The sequence below is a fragment of the Acartia tonsa genome, chromosome 12 (genome assembly GCF_053477335.1).
Source record: "Acartia tonsa isolate MP-2025a chromosome 12, ASM5347733v1, whole genome shotgun sequence".
NCBI classification, from domain to species: Eukaryota; Metazoa; Arthropoda; class Copepoda; order Calanoida; family Acartiidae; genus Acartia; species Acartia tonsa.
In genome coordinates this window covers 13,246,890-13,271,192 of record NC_137271.1, presented here as the reverse complement: position 1 = coordinate 13,271,192, position 24,303 = coordinate 13,246,890, and the positions used below count along the sequence as shown (strand labels likewise).

At 29.6% G+C, this 24,303-nt stretch overlaps 2 protein-coding genes across 4 annotated transcripts in view; both read left to right on the top strand.

Annotated features, from left to right (window-relative positions):
- LOC145334527 (cytotoxic granule associated RNA binding protein TIA1-like) overlaps positions 1–5,108 on the top strand; it is a 212,589-nt gene extending 207,481 nt beyond the window's left edge. For all 3 annotated transcript variants that reach the window (XM_080179987.1, XM_080179985.1, XM_080179986.1), the window contains one exon: positions 1,014–5,108. The gene's annotated coding sequence lies outside the window, so the exon portion shown is untranslated. The remainder of the gene's footprint in view (positions 1–1,013) is intronic.
- Positions 5,109–18,842: 13,734 nt separating this feature from the next.
- On the top strand, positions 18,843–23,168 carry LOC145333846 (uncharacterized). The gene is made up of 7 exons (XM_080179105.1): positions 18,843–18,925; positions 20,083–20,161; positions 20,613–20,699; positions 21,040–21,081; positions 21,876–21,995; positions 22,482–22,560; positions 23,045–23,168. Exons 1-7 carry the CDS (start codon positions 18,863–18,865, stop codon positions 23,151–23,153), a joined length of 579 nt encoding a protein of 192 aa, XP_080035231.1. The 5' UTR covers positions 18,843–18,862; the 3' UTR covers positions 23,154–23,168.
- The last annotated feature ends 1,135 nt before the right edge of the window (positions 23,169–24,303 follow it).

The following is a 24,303-nucleotide window of genomic DNA, read 5'->3' as shown; positions in this document are numbered from 1 at the left end:
GTAACTAAAAAAATCAGTTTTCTGCTATAGGGTTATGGACGGACCAATAGACAAACAAAGTGAATTATAGAGCATAATTACTTAAAAGTCTTTCAAACCCAGAAAGTACAACATGAAATTTTGTTGCTGTGTGTACAAGTGAGGAGTGAAAATGTCAGAAGTGAGGTCAATCTAATCAATAAGCTTACAATTCAACTGAAAAGTGCAAAAGCCCATCAACCAAAGTAAACAAACAATGATGGTTACTTCCATAGTTTTAATATGTTTATAATAAAGTAACAGGATGTCTGTGTGTTTGTCCTTGCTACAGTATCTCACTAATCGGTGAACCAATATGGCCAACTTCTCAGTCCTGGAAAGTCTTATACCTATTTTTAGCTGCTAAGAAATTTTTTTTTGATAAACAGCTGATCTTAATGTAAATTTTAAAAAACATTTTACATTCTGCTAGTTGCCTCTTGAGTTATAGCCACTAGTAACAAATAATCATGCATTGATTTCAAAACAACTTAATATTTTTACATATCACTATTTTTTTTACAGTAGCGTTTTAAAATAGTTTGAAATAACAAATATCTAATATCACAAAATTATCGGCTGTTTCCTTGTGTTAATTACTGCGCCATATTAATTACATAAATCATGTTAGTCATAAATTAATTAATTACCATTTATTTCTCTTCTACACTAACACATGTTGAGTTTAATGCTAATGTATGTACAGGTATATAAGTTGTAATTACAAGAAATAAAATTATTTTTTTTTTTTTAAATCTAAAATAAATAAATCTTGTTTTCCTACATTTAATAGATTACAAAATAGGATGAAGTAAAATATAATAAAATTTTATTTTCATTTAAAGAGATTATGGAATTATCTATCTATTGTCTGTCTATGTATAAGTTTTGTTTTTGCTGAAAAGGATTAAAGTAGCTTAATAATTATAGTCTTTTCATCCTTTTAATATTTTTACCTCAATTTTATATTTATAATATTATCTTTTATATTTTAGGTTATAAATTATCCTGGCATTTCACAAAGAGCCTCCCATAATCATTTTAACCCCCCACCACCCCTTATCCAACACATCCTTGGTGAGTTCTTTCTAACCCATCCACAAATGGACATTCAGATTATCAAGTATTAGATTGTTTTGAGAAACAAAAATTCAACCAAAACATCTGATGTCACTTGAAAAATTGAAAAACAACTCCCAGTGAATTTTTATACATATATATTATAATCAAAGTAAAGCTCATTTATATTGTATAAATAAGTTGAAATGAGCAGTTTACAGTAGCATCAGTTTGAGTCAAATATTTTGTTTAGAAATCGAATAAGAATGTTTAAGAGGTCCCCTAAATCCTCCAAACAAATATGAAAAATCCTCTAATTATCTATTAGAAGCTATTGTTTGAAAGACTATGTTTTGTATTATTGAGTATCTATTTTGATAAAATGTATGCATTTTATAAATACCAGTGCGTAAAATTATTTTAGTTAGTAATTAATTTTTATATTTTGCCAATGATAAAGTGTTATGAAAACATTTGCAAAATCTAACATCTATGAGATAAACTAATTTGTTGATATTATAAAACTTTGCTAAAATTAAGCGTTTATAGCAAAGGTTACAGAACTAATTAGTTATGATATTGAATTATAAAGTTTCATATAACTTTATATATTTGTACAATTTTTTCTTCAAAGCTAAAGCATTTAAAAGTGGATATAACAAAATATTACAAAACATGATATTTGCAGTTTGATTTGACTGAAAATATAGAATCATAATGGATAAATATTACAAAGAATCCATTTATAAAAAATGTTACTATATGTATTGAGTGAATGAATAAAAAATGTACAAATATGTAAATATATTGAATAAGAAAGAAAGACTATTGAGGGAAAGGAAAGCCTCTTTTTCTTAGATATGTATGTGCCCATGTATATTTTATACAAGGAACATACATACTTTTATGTGTATAATCTACAGGGTCTTTTTGTATTAAGTCTATATTTTTGGATAAAAAACTATTTTCCTAAAAGAAAAAGATATTTTGAAAACATCTACCTATCTTTCAAAGAAAACATTTGTAAAAAAAGAAAAAAGATATTTTTTCTAGTTAACTTTGTATTGAAAGACCCTGTAGAACCATGTATACATAATAGTAAAAGACAGTAAGTGAAACATAATATTTACTTACATTATTGATAATATATGAATAAGATGAAAATAAACAGTTAGGACTTTCAAAGACCTGAAAATAACATATAATTTCCTTCAATTGTTTTCTTGAATAAGTTTAAATTTAACTCTTTGACTCACCAAAAAACATTTTGATTGAAAAAATAAGTTATGTTAACAATAGATCCTTGAAAGTCCTAGCTGTTAAAAAACTTCTGGATTGGCTCAATTCATTATATATATGTATATATATAATATCTAAATAAGTTATATGAATATATGTACACATGTTATATTTAATTAATATGCTTAGGTAGTAAGAATTAGTAATTAGTAATATTATGATAATTATAATGAACAGATGATGTAGCTTTTTTATACATATGTTAAAGGGATAACATATTGATATTTTACATGCATGTATAATTATATGTATATGTTAACTTTGTCAGATTAGTCGGGCCCACAATTATTCTAAATTAATCTTGTTATATTCATGTTACTTAGAATAAAAAGATGATTATTAAGAATTATTAAAAGTTGTTGAAAATTAAATAGACCAAAAGTTTCAGATTCTTTCAAAAACCCCCTAGAAATTTAGATTAGATATTAAAATTTAAAGAGTTAAAGTTTTAAAAATTATATTATTATAGATTTTAAAATTTGAAAAAATGTCTACATAATTTAAAAGATAATTGTGAAATTTTTACAATCAGTGAAAAAAAAATCTCGAGGTCCAAAAAAACTAATCATAATTGAGAACCAAAGATTAAAATGAAAAAAGAAAACAATTAAATAAAATTCCAAAAAGAAATGCTGTAGATATATTAATTATAAAGAATATATATATTATATTAATGTGAAATATAGTTTTGATCTAGCCCAAGAAATTGTCATTAAAAGCAAATATTATCAGTTACACAGAAAATGAAAATTTTATTTTCTAACATTAAATTTAAAATCACAGAGAATTATGCAAATGATGATTACTGGATTGTTAGGTCAAAATTGAAATAATTTTTAAGCCAGTGAACAAATTACAGTGAAATTATTTAGATGTTTGATGTTTGTATAGTATAATAGTATTAAACTAGTATGTATAAGAAAAACAAAATACTAATTGTAAATACGTTGATAATTGTATAGTAGATAGCAATGCAGTAATTAAAATGTTAAAAAGTCACTGTAGCAATTTGGATTTGGATTTCATGAGATTAGGAAATTTGTTGTCTTTTTTTAGAATCAGCAAAATTTTGTTCTATGTTAAATCTTTATCTGTTGTTACAATGGCTATTATAAAATGATATTGATATAAAATTAACTAGTTTTATGAAGAGAAAGGTTATTTTAGTGTAAAAATGTTCTGTTATTGTACACAAAACAATTCTTTTTTAGTGAACACAGGTCAGATTTTCATTTGAAAATTGGTTTTCAAATTGAAACCAGTATTTTTTTGTACAAAGATTCTACTAGTCATTGAAACTGGTTTTATTTTTGCATAATAAATAAGATATTTCAAAACCAGTTTTGAATAAACTTAATATGGCATAAATTGAACTAAGTGTTAATTATAAAAGAATTGTATGTTGTACAATAAACTAGTTCTGTTGGTGTACAAAAACCAGTTTTGTTAGTGTACATGATTATAAAATGTTAATGTGAAAGTTAACCAATGCACAATTGTGAAGGCTCAGTTTTTTTATTCATTAGTTGACAGTGGCGGAATTCATTCTACAATCATCCATTTATTTATATAGGCTCAATTCATCATATTTATTCATACATAGTTTCATTTTAGATAAATAATTATTATTAGAAACAGAAAAGTTATTTTTGTAAGAAATTGTAATCTATTTTGACTGTATCTAGTTAAGTTTGTACTAGTTAATTCTTTATACTTGTTTTTGTTTAATCCTTTGCTAATCTCATTTCAGAACCCAGAAACAATAATAAAACAGGATATATAAAAAATACTCTTCTCCAAAGTCTCTCACTTTTCTACCATCTTTCTCCTCCCCCATCACTATCCTTTTCCCCTCTCCAACCTCTGAGCCTCTCAAGAAACATAAACAATTGGAAAAATATTGTGAAAACAACTGTTTCTTTTTACATTTTCATATTTTCTTTCCAGATTATAGTCTCTTACTTTTGCAACAAAAGTTTTTTTTTTTAAGTATTTTTAGTTTAATTAAATCATTAATTATATTTTTTAAAATTACAATATTTCAAACACAATCACTTCCAACCCAGTGAAAAAAAAACAGCAAAAAAGGACCAAAACCACGGTTTAACTTGTCTTTCATAAATAGTATGAATTCCTAACCTAACCTAACAAGGCTTATGGCCACTGTCAACTATAAAATGTTCTAGATTTTAATGAGTTGGTTGTGTTCTTACAATATTAAAATAGATGTCATGTTTTAAAAGGTTGATCAAAATCATGTTACATTTTTGGGGTTTGCGCCCGAATTTTCTAAACTTTAGGAAATGAAAAAGAAAAGCTCTAAGCAATTTGCTTAAGATAGTAAGTCAAACTTTAAGTAAATTTAGCCAGTTTTGCTAGTGATCCAAAAAAAACCTTTTAATTGATGAAACTATTTTGTAAGAAGTATAAAAAAGAACACAGCCCAAACTAAGTTGTAAATAATTTATACATGATGATGATAAAATAATGTTTATAGTAGAGAATAATATTAATGATTAATTTAATAATGATGATGCAATGAATGTGTATGTCAGTAAGAATGTGAGGATAATTCAAAATTACAGTAAACCCTACTAGAATGTGTTCTAAAACAAAAACAAAACAAACAAATACAAAAAAGTTGTATAAAATTATGGATCAATAACAATAAATAATACCTTAAAACAAGAAAAAGCCAAAAAATGAACCTATTTATAGATTTTTACCTTGACTTTCAAACCTAAAGCACAAACACAAACCCAAAATTATTATGAAAAAAAACCCTTTTTTTGTTTTTTAAAGCTGAATTGAATGCAACTGAATGTAAAGCATTATTATTATTATTGAATATAATATACATTATACATGTTTAGGTTAAAAATGTAAATTAAAAAAAAACTTATCTATGCAACTAAAATATGCAGATGTTTGCAAATCAGCAAAAAAATCAGGGAATTCTAATCAAAATTTAACCCATTCCATTTGTTTACAAGAAACTAATGGTAAGTGTAAAAATTGTCTGATTTTTTTGTCAACATGCTTACTATTGTGTTTAGAAGCAAATAAACAAAAGTGCACCTTATGAAGCATCAACGAATCTTTCCAAGCCTTTTTAAAGTTTTATAATCGGTGGATAAATATTGTTTCATGAAAAAAAAGATATTTTAGAAATGTTTTGAAGCATTTTGATAAAAGGTGAATATGATTATTCCCCGATTATAAAACCCCTTACCGTGCTATGTTGTTTATAACCTTAGAATACAAATACTAAAGCTATGCCAATTAGAACTTGATGTTTTCTTGTTTTTCTAACAATTTTGCACCAATATTTTTATGGATAAGCTGAAATTAAAATAATTATATCTGGGTATTCAGTTTGAACTGTAAAAATATCCATTTAATTATTCTAATTTAAAGCCTTTAAATGAATAAGACATAAGCAAAACTCACCAGTAACTAATTACCCTGGCATTTAAAAAAAAAACATTTTGTATCCTAAGAATTGTGCATTTTGAGTTGGTTGTTCATAAAAATAAGCAACACTAAAAATCTAATTTTTTTTCTTTATATAGAAACTTCAGTCCATAAATACAGCTGAATTTTTTCTAAATCTGCAAAGCTTTTTAAAAATTAAATGATGGTTAAAATGATTACTCGGATTAAAAATGATAATAATTTTTATTTTTTTAAATTAAAAAAATATATCTTTATTGTTGCATTATTTTATTTCATCAAACCTTTTACTAAAGTCAAATTGTTTCAAAATTGCCTTTGTTTTGATAATAAAGCATTGTACTAAAGTAAAACGGTTTAAGGCACAAAATTAATCTTAAATAAGAAAATTTTAAACCTCAAAAATGGCCCCATCTTAATTTATTTTATACCCCTCCCAAAAACCTTACACAAAAACCAAACCAAAAAAAACTGAATACCTGTACTTTAACTCAAAAAAATAACCAATTCAATGCATAAACTAATAACAATACTGACAAAAAAAAACTAAAAATAGTAAATGTTATATATATATAAAGGAAAAATATATAAAATATATATATTTAACAATATATATTATGTAGTGAAACCCATAAAAATAATAATAAAATAGTGTACAAGAGTTTTGAAGAAAAAAAAATATGTATAAAAAATATTGTGGGATATGATAAAGTTGTGGCAAGTAATGTTGAAATATAATAAATTGAAATATATACGTTTATTTTATGCAGAGTAGAAGTAGAAGAGACATTTATCCAGACATTCTAACCAAACAGCAACAAAAAATTATGTTGAATAGGACGATTTCATTCAACAGTGGCGATGCTTTAAAATATAAGGCAAAAGAATAGATAATAGAAAATTCCAAAAGAAAACAACAATTGCATCTCCTGAGACCGTTGATAAGCTAGGACCAGGTTTAAATGAGCTCCCCATGCACTAACAATTCCCATCTATTGCCAACAATCAACCTTTTGATTTCATGACTTTTGTCTGGAGGTCTTACTGTGTATAATGATGAGATGCGCCTGTTTTGGGCCAAGGTATTCCATTACTCTTACTATGAATATCAAGTTTCTAACATAGATGTAATAGGTAAACCTTTTTATGTCTTTAGTTATGAGCGCAGTTTGTGATGAGATTCGAGCCGCCGATAAAAAAAATAATGTTGTATCAATTGAGAGAAAAAACTTACATAAGAAGAGAAAATATTTGAGGGAGTTCAAGAAAAGATAAAATGAGCCATCTAAAATCAGACAAACCGACTAATTAGAAATGTATTTTAACTTTGTAAACAATTAGTGTTAGATTTAGGTGAATTGTAACCCCTCGTTTTCATTGATTCCATGGTTATTTTATTATATAAAGACCATATCATACAAAAGACACCAAAAGTAAAGGTTAGGAAATGTCCATTAAATATGATCACTCGTTAAAAAGTGAAAGGGATCATAGTAAAAAGTTGTTCATTTGAGTATTCAATGCATAAATCATTTCAGGAAGCTAAACCACTCGAGTTTTGGTATATTTGTTACTTAGAATCTTGCTAGCAACTGAACTAATTAGATTCTTCATTGCAGACGAAAGGTTTTTAATTTTTCTCTAACATTTTAGATATCAATGGATGATAGGGACGAAACCGCTGGTGATTGATATCTTAAACATAATTTTGAGTTTAGAGTTTAGACTTTATTAAGTAACCTCATTTGTTTTCACCTAAAAGCACATTTTACTTATTCTTTACAAATTTTCAAAACAAGTGGTTTTACTTATATTGTTTAAACGCTTTCAAGAGAAAGAGAGTAAGGATTTTAACATTAAGATGGGGGGGGGGGTGTACTGTGGGGTAAATTTTGGGGCGGGTGAAAGTGGTTTTGTGAATCAGAAATTGTAGGGGTGGGGGTGGGTGGGAGAAAGTAAAGTTTTATCGCTCTCTGATGTAGTTTAAAAGGGGAATGGTAGGGTGGAACAAAAATTTCATCTCTTTCCAAATTTTAATGAAATCTTAAATCTTTACAAGAGTCCTTTTCCCTAACTCTCAACCTATTATCATTAAGATTTATGATAGATATTAAACCTAAATTAATAGAAATAGTAGTTAAAACTAATAGAAAGTCTATATTTTTGTTAATAAATCTAACCAACTTATTTGCTTTTAGGGTATAAAATGATTTATTTAAGGATGATATAGTTAAAAGAAAAGCAATATAACAGAAAATTCACCGTATATTTATAAATCAAATAAGCGCTGTTCCCAAAAGTTCACAGTCGAGCAAGGAACCCCAGCCCCCCCTTATTTTGAAATAAATTGAAAAAAATGAGAAAATTAGTGTTCAATGTTTTTTTTTACCTGAGGTTAGGATACATTTTGGAGAGGGTAATCCCAAATGGCTAGGGACATCCACATGTGTATAAATTTCGAAAAAGTGCGTCCTAGAAAAAGTAAAAAAGTAAACTAATCTCAATTGAAAATAGAATAAGCCAAATCAATTGTTGATTAAATTAAAGATTTTAAGCTCCCTACACTGTAAAAGCAGCTTCGTATAAGTGTGTGTGTGTGTGTGTGTTTGTGTGTGTGTGTAAGATTGTATTCCCGGTACGCCGATACTAGAACAAAGACAATTTCGTAGCTCGAGTAGAATTTTGATTAAACACACAGATACAAACTAATATACACACAAATACAGGGTGATTCAGAATTATAATTATTATTATACACACAGATATAAACTAATATACACACAAATACAGGGTGATTCAGAATTATTATAATTATACATACAGATACAAACTAATATACACTCAAATACAGAGTGATTCAGAATTATATTATTATACACACAGATATAAACTAATATACACTCAAATACAGGGTGGTTCAGAATTATTATTATTATACACAGATATAAACTAATATACATATAAATACAGGGTGATTCAGAATTATTATTATTATACACACAGATATAAATTAATATACACACAAATACAGGGTGATTCAGAATTATTATTATTATTATACATACAGATACAAACTTATATACGCACAAATACAGGGTGATTCAGAATTATCATTATTATTATACACACAGATATAAACTAATATACACACAAATACAGGGTGATTCAGAATTATTATTATTATACACACAGATATAAACTAATATACACCCAAATACAGGGTGATTCAGAATTATTATTATTATACATACAGATATAAACTAATATACACACAAATACAGGGTGATTCAGAATTATTATTATTATACATACAGATATAAACTAATATACACACAAATACAGGGTTATTCAGAATCATTATTATTATTATTATACACACAGATATAAACTAATATACACACAAATACAGGGTGATTCAGAATTATTATTATTATTATTATACACACAGATATAAACTAATATACACACAAATACAGGGTGATTCAGAATTATTATTATTATTATTATACACACAGATATAAACTAATATACGCACAAATACAGGGTGATTCAGAATTATTATTATCATAATGCAAGATCATACCTGGAGGCTGAAATTGACTTGAACACTCATAGTTCATACGATGATGTACTACTTAAGAATAATTTTATTATTTGGTAACATAAAATGCTTTTATAAAGTCAAAAAATCTTTTTGCTTTTACCTGGTTTACAGTGCTAGGTTTGCTGGCATTCTGTGCCCGCCAGGATGGAGATGTGTCTTATCCATCTTAAAAATCACTTAGTTATAGCCTTGAGTGGGCGAAAACCATTAAGTGTTAAAGTGTTAAAAATGTTATGTCATCAAATAACCTCTTGCATTTTAACTCACAGACAATTTGATCAGGCTCTTCAGTGTTTTTTAAATTCTCATTACGGCTGGGATGAACCAATAAATGTACAAATAAGTATAGATGTATAGTACATAAACTAGCCGGCTTAAGTGGTGGGGACCTTATTTGTCTGCTAGTGACTTAGTTGTGTTTATATTTCCAATGCTATTGGCTGATATTTGATAATTGAAAATCAGCACAGGATCCTCAACCCAAGGGTAGAATTACATATATAGCTCATGCCCCTCAATTATTTTACTTTCAAAATTCACCAAGAATTGTTTTGAAGACACCCTGTAAACGCGCACTCACTAACAAATTCTAGCAGTTACAAACACACACACACACACACACACATGGTAGAATAGTCAAACCACGTAAACTAAATATGGTTTCATATTATAGATGCAAATTAGGCCGGTTCGATTTTTGCAATGGCAATAGAAATCAAGAAAAAATATATTCTGGTAATGAAATCCTATTATATAAAGTAGTAAGCTCTTTTTGTGTGTAGCTAAGGATCTCACTAACTGCTGAACCGATATTAGGGCGGGTTCATATCGGAATTAGACAAAGCGGGGATATGCAACAGATAAAATTAACCTTAAAAACATTTCTGACCGAAAAAGAATTTTAAAAAATTGAGTTTTAGAACAAGACCACTTAAAAATATAATTCGTTACTTATAAGTATGCAAAGACGACATTCAAAATTTTTTTTGAATCAGAACTATGCCTTCATGGTGCTCCCTGGAAAGGCCTTGAGGAGCTGAATCAGGAACTTTTGTCCGTTTCAAAATATCTCGTTCCTAGCCTTAGAAATCACTAAAAAAACCACAATTTTTTAAGGTTTATTGAGAATTGTCCAATTTGCAGAGGTTTTTTAGATTTTCTCAGGCTAGGAACGAGATTTTTTGAAACTGACAAAAGTTCCTGACTCAGCTTCTCAAGGCCTTTCCAGGGAGCACCATAAAGCCATAGTTCTGATTCAATAAATTTTTTACTCCCATTTACAAATAGCTTTACAATTGAATGTCTGGTCGTCAGCGGTTTTAAGACTTAGGATAAATTTTAAATCATCCAGAGGTGTATTATATCTATATAAATTGAGTGCAGATCCCCGCTTTGGCCTCAGAAAAAAATGTCCAAAATCGACCCACCCTAACCGATATGGTCCTTTTTTACACTGAAGCTTCTTAAAGGTTTTGGGATGGTTTTAGGCTAATTTATTTTTATAAAAGTCTAGGTTTGGTTTTAGGTTATTTCTTTATATATCCCTAAGAATATAGAGCCTCTAGATGCTAGGGGCGCAGGTGCTAGTTTCAAATGAACACAGTAACTATGTCTGACTGATTATGACGTAACAAAAAAAATAGCCAATGAGAGGCCACTATAAATTTTACCATTGGTCAATAACGGCCTCTCATTGGCTAATTTTTTTTGTCACGTCATAATCAGTCAGACACTATTACTGTGTTCAATACACAAGGAGGGAGGAGACATTAGGTGGTAAATAGTGCTGGTATCTCAAGTTTTATAATCACGTTATTCGTTGACTTTCGATGATTGTGATTAGTTGGTTCTACACTTTTATTGCCCATACTTTTCAACAAATAATTTAATCTAAAGAGGGTCATCATAAATAATGGTGAACATAATCATTTTTTATCAGCAGTTGTTCTACTCCTTAATATTCCAAGCTTTACACAATGCAAAAATATAAAACTTAAGATCTTTGGTATTTGGACAGGCCTAAATGTGAACACACACACACACATGCACACACACATACATACACACACACTCACACACACACACACACATGAACACTGAGCACGCACATACATAATTGAATTTTATTTTATTTGTTGTTTTCAGAGAGAAATAAATTTAGTTTTATTCAATATTATAGTTTAGGATTTTATTTTATAAAACTTAAGTTTTGAGTAATATTATGGACTTATACGACAAGCTTGTTAACCTTTATAATTCTTTCGCTTATCAACTTTGGGGACTTAAGTTTCATTAAATTTTGATTGGTTGGTTTACAGTTCAGTCCAAACGTTTCAACCACTAATGGTAATCTAAAGAAGGGGTAATTTTGTTGATATCATTGAGGATGTACACAATTTGTCATACTTTTATCTTATCCTTTTAAGTTTTAGATAAAATAGTTAATAAAACAGCTTATCTTTTTTATAGAATTTACATAATAATTGAAATCAAGTTTCTACATTATTGAGTATAGAATTAAAGTAAAACAATAGAGGGGGCATTAGCTATATGTAACTTTCTCCTTAGAGAAAGACCCTGTCCTGATTTTGTATTGGGTGTTTGAAATCAGCTAAAATCCTCGGAAATATAAACACAGCCGATTCCCTATATGCAAAAGAAAAAAAATATATTGCTAGCAGACGAAAAGGATATCTGCCAATTGGGGCAGGTAGTTGACTGGATTACACTTCTTTTACCAAATAAGAAATATTTTTAAAAATTTTTTTGTTTCTCTGATAAGGAGGGAACGTATGAGAGAAGAAAATTAATATATATTATTACTTGGATGTTACACCAGATTTTCATGGATTCTGATAGAGTGATACTCGCAGTTTACTACCCCGTTTACTACATTCCCTCCCCACCTACTAGATAAACGGACTGACCAATAAATGAGGTTCATATTAGCAACTTAAATTGACGACAACTTTTCTCCTGTCAATATATCCACGTATATCCATTGAGAAAGACTGGAGTGATCTAATAAATAGCTATAAATCAGCGGTGTCATGTTTTCTGTATCTAATAGTAATCACCACCCCCTTCATATTCCCCTCCTTTTTTTAGATGCGAAGCATCTTCCTTAGTGTATTTTCCCCTTATAATAATAAGCTACTATGTACTCTTTTTTGTTAGATGCATAATACCTTATCAAGTACTATGTATGTAAATCATTTATTGTATAAAAGAAGAGAGAGAGTTTATTCTTGTTCCAGTTTTTTAAAGTATCCAAACTGATAATTCATATTTATTTTAGTTGTGTATCTAGAGACAGTAATAAAAATAAGAATAAATGATTTATAGATCTTCCCCAATTTATTTGTTAAAAATTCTCCCTTGACTTGTAAATTTATGGGGAAAAAAGTGAGGCAAGTAGAACATTTTTATCCCGACTGTTCTTTCCCTCTCTAAGTTAGTGATATGTGCATAACAGTACATATATAGTTATACACACAGACCACGGTGGAGACATATATTATCAATTACAAAATTAATATAATCTATATCTGAGATGGATCTTTAAATTATTTAGTTGTGAGCCGAGCCAGATCTGCCTCGAGGTGAGCCATAGGTGAACCAATGCTAAAAAATCATTGATCTTTAAAAGATGTACGGCTCGGTGGCATTCCAATATGAGTGTTACCATTTCGATTTAAAGATTGATATGAGGTGAGCAACTTTCAAAATCGGCCTGCTTGTGGCTCGGCTCGGGCATATCGGTGATTTAAAGATCCAGCTCTAGTTTTCTGACAGTCACTTGTCAAACACAAATTAAACCTCCTTTTTATTTCGAAGTAAATTGAAAAAATGGGGGGGGGGGGCAGCTAGTTTGTCTTTGTTTTTTTTATTACTCTATGTCAGGATAGGATTGGTTATAATAAATACTGTTTACATGTAAAGATACAAAATGATTCCATTATCTTTAAAATGAATATAATGCAATTATTACACAGAGTCTGTAATGGGATGAATGATTTTATGTTCATTGTCTCCTCCGTCCTTGATTTTAACAACACTCAAAATGTAATTGACTTTAAGAATATCTTTCCTCTGTCCTGGATAATATTATATGCTCTAGATCTTGGGCCTTAAACTTTTTATGTGGTAAAAAAATGTCATTATAGTTTGCATAGAAATAAAGATATATTTTACTCATCCTGTAAGGATTTCGCTAACCGCTTAACCAATATGGATCTCCTTTAGAGTGTAGCCGCTATTCCCGGTAAGGTTTATAACTATTTTCTTGGGGGGTGGGACGCCTCAACCCCTCCCCCCCAAAAAAAAGTTCGTCCCCCCCAAAGAAATTTTTTTGGGGGGCAAAGAGATGGGACAATGAATAAAAAATTAACATTTCCCACAAAAGTAGAAATATGAGAACAATGTCACTTTGTATAGAACCTAATAAAGTATCAATATTATCACCTAACAAATAACATAGATAGATTTTCATAGCAGGCTAAAAGAACGATACCCCCCATCCATCTCTTTTACCCCATCACCTTTATTCCTAATGGATGAACGAACGGACCAACAAATGAGGTCTATAATAGCAACCTAAATTATCCCCTGTCAATATATCCACGTATTCTATAGCCATTGTTGCAGAGATGCAGTTCTAATGCAGTTCCTCCCAAATATTATCAAAAAAGATTATAATTATAGAACAATTTTCACAAGAGCAGACAAATAATATTTAAACAATCAATATATTAATACTTTGATGTTGCACCAGATTGTCATGTAATGCAATAAAGGGATACTTACAGCTGGCTAAACAAACGATACCCCTCATCCACCCACTTTACCCAATCCCCCCCCCTCTTCTACAGAAAGAACGAACTGACTAATAAATGAGGTATATGTTAGCGCTCTATATTTAAGACAAATTTCCCCTGACATTATATCTACATATTTTCTATATCCATAATTAAAACTAAATGATAGGAAGTCTCCTTATCCGTCTACCTAGATTGGCAATTTGAATATATTTCAAATTTTAATTCTATTGTGTATTATTTTAAAATTATCTGTATTGAAAATAAAAAAGGCAGTTCTAGGTAAAACATTAAATTGATTAGAAGACAAATATATCATAATTACTATGTTTATAAAGGGATAAAACAATGGACGATAAATTCATATACATCCACAATGATGATACACAAAATTACTCATTCTATAAATTAAAAGTGTTAGTTGAAAAGTTTTGACACTGTAAGTTTCAACCAACAAATTAAGATTCAATAAGATTACTCAAGGTTTTTAGACCAACGAATGAAAGAGCAGTTATTTTAAGTCAAATTTCCTATCCCCCATACAAATATTCAATATCAAAATAATTAAATTCAAAATATATTCTTTGTATAATTACTCTATAAAATTTGAACTAATCAAATATATAAATTGCCTTTCCCTAATTATTTCTTCTTTATCTTAGTTAGGTTTTTATTGGGTTATTAGTTTTCAAGTTTAGATAGATAGATAGATAGATAGATAGATAGATAGATAGATAGATAGATAGATAGAAAGATAGATAGATAGATAGATAGATAGATAGATAGATAGATAGATAGATAGATAGATATATAGATAGATAGATAGATAGATAGATAGATAGATAGATAGATAGATAGATAGATAGATAGATAGATAGATAGATAGATAGATAGATAGATAGATAGATAGATAGATAGATAGATATATAGATAGATAGATAGATAGATAGATAGATAGATAGATAGATAGATAGATAGATAGATAGATAGATAGATAGATAGATAGATAGATAGATAGATAGATAGATAGATAGATAGATAGATAGATAGATAGATAGATAGATAGGTAGATAGATAGATAGATAGATAGATAGATAGATAGATAGATAGATAGATAGATAGATAGATAGATAGATAGATAGATAGATAGATAGATAGATAGATAGATAGATAGATAGATAGATAGATAGATAGATAGATAGATAGATAGATAGATAGATAGATAGATAGATAGATAGATAGATAGATAGATAGATAGATAGATAGATAGATAGATAGATAGATAGATAGATAGATAGATAGATAGATAGATAGATAGATAGATAGATAGATAGATAGATAGATAGATAGATATATAGATAGATAGATAGATAGATAGATAGATAGACATCTTACTACTTACTATGGTTGAAAAGCCTTGACTCCTTGAGTGAAGAGCTCTCATCTATGTAAAATATTTGGATTATAATTCATTCTTAAGCTCAGACAAATATTCTAAAAAAAAAATATAGTACTTTTTTTCGCATTGTGCTATAGACAGCTTTCCACGGAAATTAAATGAAAAATTATTAGATTAAAAACGTTTTTGTGGACAAATGTCTGTAATACGGTGCTATACATTATTTTTTATTTCGGCTGAGGCCCGCTTCTAATACAGCGAATATATAAAAGGTTTTAAAGCTATAGTGGAAACATAATTCTGCATGTTAGTCAGCCGTTACTCCTTATTTAAATAGGATATAAAAGTAAAAAGGTATGGTCATTATAATGACTAGAACCTTCTTGTTACAAAAATGTTTTATTTTATTCTAAGATTAAATGCTCATAATCCCAAAATTCCTTAATATCTCTCTTTCTTTCTTTCTCCTTTGTATGTTTCTCCTTTTTCCCATTTCCCCCCTTTTAATTTGTGGATCTGTTTAATCTAATTTACCTTTGAAAATGGAATTAAGATGACTTAAAGTGGGTTTAAGTAGTTAGCACACTAAACTGTTTACAAAAAGAATTTTTGAGACGGTTGCAGTACAGTGTAAATTCTAGTTGTTGCTTTCCCTTAAAGTGCCTGTTGGGCACTGAAACCCCCTTTTTTGTAAATTGAGGGGGGAAGGGGTGATGGCAATATATGCAGTTCTCCAGCCCCGCAGGGCTACCAAATATGACCTAACCTAACAACAAAAATAAAACAAACAAACAAAAAACTTCCCGCCCCCTTATTTTAATTAGTTTCCAAAATAAGGGGAGTGGGGGCCGTTCTCTGCTCCTTATGGCGTGAGGGAAAACTCTCTAGCCTTAAGGGCAAAATTTTATAAATGTATTAAGCTTTATTTTGAACTCAATTATAATTCATTATGACTTTTACAACCTCCCACCCCATTTCTCTCAATAAGATACTCTATGGTAGACCCCAAAAATTAACCTATGTAGCTTCTCACCTTAATTCAATAGTGGTAGATGTATTCAAATATGCGTTATGTCAGACTATGCCTATTTAATAGTTATAAAAGCATATACATGTGGATCTATAATATTGTAGTCATCGATATTTTAAAGTAACAGGATGTCAGCCTGTCTATTTTTCTCTCTGTGTACTTGTCTTTCTGTAGCGAAGGATCTAGTTAACCGCTGGACCGATATGAGTTTTCTTTAAACTGTTTGGTTGTAACTTGTACACCTTTACAACTTACAAATATATTCTTCTAACTTTACTCATGTGTTAGAATAAGAGAATAAATGAAAGACCAAGGAATACGACTTTTAAAAAATTACAAAATACAATAAATATATTTTAAAACTATGCTGTTCCCCGTTTTAGAAGGTCCGTCCGTTGTCCGCAACGGTTGGTCTGGATTGTATTAAACACTGTAGAAAGTTCAAATTGTGTATACTGATTTATTATGGATCATGAAATTATGTGTAAAATATAAAAGTAACCACAATAACAATGATAAAAGAAAATAGCGAACCTTCTGTGTACATGTAGGTATATTTCAATTTCAATTAGTATATGTATGACAACATTTTTATAAATGAGATAAAATCATAATACAAAACAATATTCTTGAACAAACTAAATGAGATATTTTACCATTTTGGTCAACGTTGTGAATTAAACTTTTTGTTTTTAATTCTGAGAAGGGTGTAAAATACCCCTTGGGAGATATTATTGAAATGAAGAACACTGCATGATATGTGGGAGACTACATTGGTTATTAAGTAGTATATTGTGTTGTTTTAAAGGCGAAGCTTTTCTATAATTAGGGTCCGTCCGTTCGTCCGTCCGGAATGGATAGCTTTTTTCGTTAATTTAGGCATGTTAGAATTGACCTATCGATTTTAAACTTTGCATGATGATTCCTATAGTAGTTAGGTACGATTTAGAAATCGTATCAACTCTATAATAATTACCAGAATGTCCGTACGTCCATTTTAAACATGTTGATTTTTTTACTTTTTGAATAGCAAATTTTTATGTGATCTAATTATCCGATAGATCTGATTTTTAGTATACTGATTCATGGGACAACAAAGTACAATATTAAAAGCGAAGCAACTTTATAATCAAGTCCTAAAAATGTAAGTATGTCCATATACATTATCCTGTATCAAGCAGTTTTTCAACAAATTTACTTACAATTATGCTTCGACTATTATACATATTCTGATTATTCAGTTCTAACACTATACAAAAAAAATTGTAAATGTCAATTTTAGAGTGCTGATTTGTATATTTGAAATAAAATTTTGCTGATTGTGTCATTAGAAAAATATTTAATTATGATATTAAAGAAGAAGCTACTCTATAAATAGATGTCTTTATCGTTTTTGTTTAATAAAATGTGATGATCGTTTTGTATACAATATTTTATGTTTGAAGAAGTTGACATTGCTTACATTTGCTTGTAAATCATGTTAACTTACGCCTATCTGAAAATTTGTTTTAATATATGTAGGAGGGCTTTTTAATGGAAAAATGCTAACTCCTCACCCAGCTAGCAAAATTCTGTTTTTATGCCAATGTATGTTACAGAAGTGATTATTGTAAGTTTAGAAGATGAGAAGGGTATACTCCCTTTCGTGGCAACGCTCCTTAAGGGGCGATTCTTCGTTTTTTTACACAGTAGCTTTTCACCTATTTCTAGCCCCTGCGGGGCCAATTACCCAACCCTGTGGGGCAATCATCTAACCCAATATAAACTAACCTACCCTTAAATAACTTATCAAAAGCCATTTTAAAGATACGACGAATCGCCCCTTAAGGTACGTTGCCACGAAAGGGACTATTCCCAAAATTTTTATATTATTTTATGACCAAAACAGGTTAGCTGGAAAACAGTAAAAGTGTCTGACTATGACGTCAGAAAAAATTAACAAATAACCAATGAGAAGCCAGTATTCACAATGGTAAAATATATAGCGGCCTTTCATTGGTTAATTATTAATTTTTTCTGACGTCATATACAGACACTTTTACTGTTTTCGGTTAGCTGGCGTCCTGCCTCCCCTAGGATTGATATATTTAAAATGTAATTGAGAGTTTCGCTTTTATGAATGTCATCAGTAGGTATATCCTTGTTGAAACTCCCTAATTATTTGCAGTCTACACTAATCAACAATGGAAGAAACATATAATGTGAAAGTTATAACCGATGTTCAGCAATGTAAAACATTTATCAAAGTAAATTTTAATAACAAAGCTACTCTTCAATTTGCCTATTTGCCTGTTTGTATACATTGGAGTGGATACTAAACAGCGAAAAACATAACAGCGAATGTTACAAAACAGCGAAATTACAAAACAACGAATGTTACAAAACAGCGAATGTAACAAAATTGGCTTATATTAGGCTCTATTTAGTGCTGTTACTTTATTAATAAACTAGCGGCTTCGCCCCTAGCCTCTAGGGGCTTTGCCCCAAGAGGTGATAAAAAAAGTTAAGGCAAAAATCGTAAAGGACCATGGAAATCTCCTTCAAAAAAAAGGACCAAGGAAATCTTCTACAAAAAAAAATAATGGACAAAGGAAATCTTCAGAAAAAAAAAAAAAAAATGGGGGGGGGATTTTTTGGTTTTTGGGGGGGTTGGGGGTGTCCCACCCCCCAAGAAAATAGCTTAAAACCACCACAGGACCAATAGGTAGATACCCTGAAGAGTAGAATCCGATCGGTTCAGTGGTTACCGAGATCTTAAGGGACAGACAGACGTACAGACAGACATCGTTCTACTTTGTATTATAGATAGTTATAGTGATAAAATTATCATGGAGCCACAGAATTTGGTCATGTTGGAGTCTACTGTCTAACCTTACCACTAAATTTTCAATTTTGCACAAAAATAACATATCAAAAAGTCTAATCAAAGTTAAATGTCATTTCTTACCAGAAAACGTTTACCATAAAAGGCACTGATTTTTTAAATTGATAAAAACAATACCAATTTTTGTTCAAATTACATTATTTGTTTTTGCTTGTTGTATTTTTATTATTTTTGGGGGAAGTATAGTTTAGGCAAATTATTCAAAATAACGACTTATCTACTAAAGTCAGGCATGCCATTTCTAAAATTTTGTGTAGTCGACATAAACAAATCATTTGTCAATGCAATTCTTCAAATTTGATTGAACCTTTTTTTGATAATTTACTTAACATAACAATAGACCAGACATTTTTTTAATGTCTTTTTCAGTTTTTAAATAACGTGTATAAGGGAGTGGTGGAAAGTAAATTTTTCATTTATAGCTAAAGTTCATTTAACCAGAATGCGATAAATGACTATTAAATATTTTCTGAAAAAAAACATTTGCTAATGACTTTAATCATCCTTATTTAATTTTAGGAAATATTTGTTGATGGTGAAAAAGATGCTACTAAAGTTGCTATTGGTTTGGATACTGAAGGGTCAAATGGCGCAAAGGACCAATATATTAATTTTGTATATTTTATTGAATTTAAAACACTGGTTTTAGAGCGGATTTAATTTGATTTTAGTCTCCAAAAATTTTAAGTCATCTAATAAAAGAGAATAAAGTGTTCAATAGGGATAAGTATAATTTCTTCAATATGTTTTTTGTATATGAAAAAAAAAATGGGTCATTCAATAAATTACAGAAATAGGTGCAGTTGTTGTCGGTATACTTTAAAGACAAAAACACTTTTTCACTTTTAATTTTAGTTAGTTTTTGGGAAGAGTACCCTCCCCTAAAGTAAGTAGCTGCACTGCAAAGGAAAATCATATTGTATCAGCAGTTAACGAGATCCTACGGTACACTTAGACAGATATACATACACTGATGGACCGACCCCAATTGTAAAAAAAAACTTTGCTCTTAAAATTATTTAGATAAAATTAATATGAATATTGTTAGGGGAAGTTAAAACTGATAAAAGTAAGCACATGGCAGGGCAATGTTTATGTGTTTGATGTCCTTGCCAATCCAGAATTTTTTACTGAAGGTGAATTCTTTTTAAAAAAAAGAACGTCAGTACCGGTTAGGTTTTGTCGTATATTTGGTTTAAACGTATTAATCAAAATTAATTTTTTAACCTAACAAATTTATCAAGGATGACAACATTTATAAAAGTAAGTCCGGCAGACCAGATTGTAGGACAAACAAACATTGCCAATCTAAAGGTAGACCAAAAATTATTTAGAATTATGAACTTGAACTTAATATAAATCACTTTTAAATTTTTTAAATGATACTTTGTTCAGACAAACTTTCATTTTAAAGACCCGATTATGGATATACTTTGCTTTTAATAATGTTCTTGTTCTTAACATTGGATATTTCAGGTTTGCTTGGTGAGCTCTTGACGTCCAACAAGATAACTAAGGGAATGGATTATTTTGTGTAATTATTAAAGATGAAGGCGAATTAGGATCGTCGTAAAAATAAACATGTTGTTCATCTGATTTTTGACGCGGTGTAGAAATGCCTTCATTTAATTTAAAATAATATGCTGCTATTTATCTAATTAACTAGGATGACAACATCTATAAAAGCAAAGCTCTAAACTGGTAAGACAAACGAACTTTAACACTTGAGTGTCAAAACAGAATATGAATATATACATTTTTACAAAATTTTAAGCAATTTTGGTGTAAAACTGTTTTAATACAAAGGTGGATTCCTAAAAAAAACATTTTGCCTCACTAAAATCAGTGAGGCTCGCTAAAATTTTAGACGGGATAATTTTGCCTCACTATTTTAGTCAGGCAGTAAGCCAAAAAAAGTTTTTTAAGAATTCACCTCAGGTTACTAAAAAGGACATACTTACAATTTTAGGACTTGAATATAGAATCGCTTCGTGTATAACAATGTGCTATATGTTGTCCTAGGAATCCACATTCTAAAAAATAAAATCAGATTAGCACGATTATCATATCACATGAAAAGTTGTTGTTTAAAAAGTAAAAAAAATCAGCATGTTTTAAATGAACGTATGGACTTTCTCGTAACGTTTATAGAGTTGCAATCATTTCTAAATTGTACATAACTGTTATAGGAATCATCTACAAAGTCTAAATTTAGCCTAGCTTTTTTAGGAGCTAGCTGTTACGGACGTATAGCCTAATTATAGAAAAGGCTAGCTTTTTAAAATAAGATAATTCAATCAATTTATAATATGTGATGCATCACTATGTAAACAATGCACTGGCCCTCTATTACCAACATGGAATATTTGTGAAACGTGTTTATGATGTTCAAATTGCACATTCTCTGATAGATCTGCATTATAACAGACAGGATTGTTCAATGAAAACAAGGATGATAATAACATCCATAAAAGCGAAGCTCAACAAATCTGACATCAATTTTTCCCCTGCCATAATATCCAACGTATATTCATTTGTGAACTACTTAAAAATTTGACTGGATAATATTCGTTAGATGTCGTCATCCTTGTAAAAACATTTTCCTATTTTTAAATTCGTCATAAAACCATGTTTCAAAAATGTCTTTTTTTTAATGGATGTAGGATTGATATGGATATTATGACAGGGGAAAAACTGTCATCAAGTTAGGTTGCTAACATAGACATCACATATTGGTCAGTTCGTTCATCCATTAGGAGTAGAGGGCATGGAATAAAGAGGAAGGCTTGGGTGGGTCGTAATTTTAGACAGCTACAAGTTTCACTCCTACAGAGCACATGATAATCTGGTGTACGATCCAAGTAATGATAAATCCATTGATGACTTTATTTTCAAAATGAACACATAAATATAACAGGTCAGACAGATTTCATTTCAAAATTTGTGCAGTTATTTTAATCTACAGTACACTCAAGTTGAAAAGAAGAAAAAATCTAGGAACGGGAATTGTCATTTGAGATTGATGACGAATATTAAAATGAAACATATTAACAAGAACAAATACTTCCATAAGAAGCGCAGCATCATCAACCTTACAAATAAAAAAAGCAAACTGTAATAAATGGAAGCTTTTAAAAATTTAGGATAGGATTATACGTCCGTCTGTAACTGATCATTAATTATGCTGTCCTTATGTCCATGTGAAACATGATAATTTTATATCTATTTTACAACAATTACTTTATTTATTATACTCAAAAACCATGTATTGTTTATCATTAAAGACAAGTTTAAACGAATATTGAAATAAAAATCAAAAAAATTATACCAGCTTTGATAGCCCGGGACTCTGGCCCCTCGTGTCTGACAAAACTGGTTTTAATCTTTGAATTTTTTATTTTAATATCCGCGGAAAGCTATCTATAATACGATGCGATATATAACTATCCAACAATGTCAATAACTGTCCTTTAAATTTTAGTAAAAAGAAGAAGGAACTGACCGAAGATGAGACAATTTCAACAGACAAAGTTCTTAATCTTCTTCAAATTATGAACAAGCAACTTAATATAAGGCATACTCATTTTTAGATAAAATATTACAACTGTTATTAATGATACATTAAGCAAAAAGAAAAGAAAAAAGAAACACATTAAAATGATAAAGTCTTTTGCTTTGTAAAGCACATAACACTTATGTAGGATCAGGAAAAAAGTCCGGTTAGGTTAGGTTATAGTAGGCATTGGGTACCACCGCAAGGATTGGCCATCGCAGGTAAAAACCCAAAAGTTTTTTTTTTAAAGAAAACAGTAAAAGTGTCGAACTATGACGTAAGAAAAAAATAACAATTAACCAATTAGAGGCCGCTATATATTTTACCACAGTGAATACTGGTTTCTTATTGGTTAATTGTTAATTTTTTCTGACGTCATAGTTCGACACTTTTACTGTTTTCTTTTTAAAATTACCACCACTTTTTTAATCTATTTCAAAAGACAGGATGTGGGGGTGGGGGTGGTGGGGGGGTAACAGTACATGACGAGGTCTTTTTAGGGAAGCAACCAACCTTACTTTTCTATATGATTTTAGGAGGGGTACTGCCACTTTTACCACTAGCAAAAATACAGCCACTGAGTTTTTAACAAAAATTGGGTGTGTTTTTGTCAATTTCGTTTTTAGCTGTATTTTTGGCAATATTTTTTATCCACTGTCAAAATTACATCTTTCTGCTGTCATAAACACAGTTTTATTGTCAAGTTCACACCCATGAAATTCAAGTATGCTGTCAAATTCACAGTTTTGATGACAAAAATACACCTACTTTTAAATTAATATTAATTATAAATATTTTGACCAAGTTATTAAACTTACAACTATTAATAATAGAAATCCCCTAATTTTACTGAAAAGATTCTTGGATGACCTGTTTATGATCTGGAGAGGCAGTGTGGAGAATCTACAAATGTTTTTAGAATTGGTCAATACACTCCACCCCACAATTAAATTTACAAGTTCGTTCACCTGTCCTTTCCCTTGTACCTATCCTGCTGGATTTGAACATGACTGCTTCTGCCACTCAAGCCGATCCATACCTTTCCTGGACACATTAGTTACCATCAAAAACAAAACCTTGGTCACAGATATCTATAAAAAACCTACAGACCGTTGCCAGTACCTGTTGCCAACATCAGCACATCCTGCACACATTACCAAAAATATTCCCTTCAGCTTATGTTACAG

Excerpts from the sequence above, each read along its gene's own strand:
- LOC145333846 (XM_080179105.1), top strand. The coding sequence starts at position 18,863 with ATGGAAGAAACATATAATGTGAAAGTTATAACCGATGTTCAGCAATGT. Across the intron at positions 21,996-22,481 it reads TCTGCATTATAACAGACAGG|TCAGACAGATTTCATTTCAA; the intron begins ATTGTTCAATGA and ends AAATATAACAGG. Across the intron at positions 22,561-23,044 it reads GAAAAGAAGAAAAAATCTAG|TAAAAAGAAGAAGGAACTGA; the intron begins GAACGGGAATTG and ends TTTAAATTTTAG.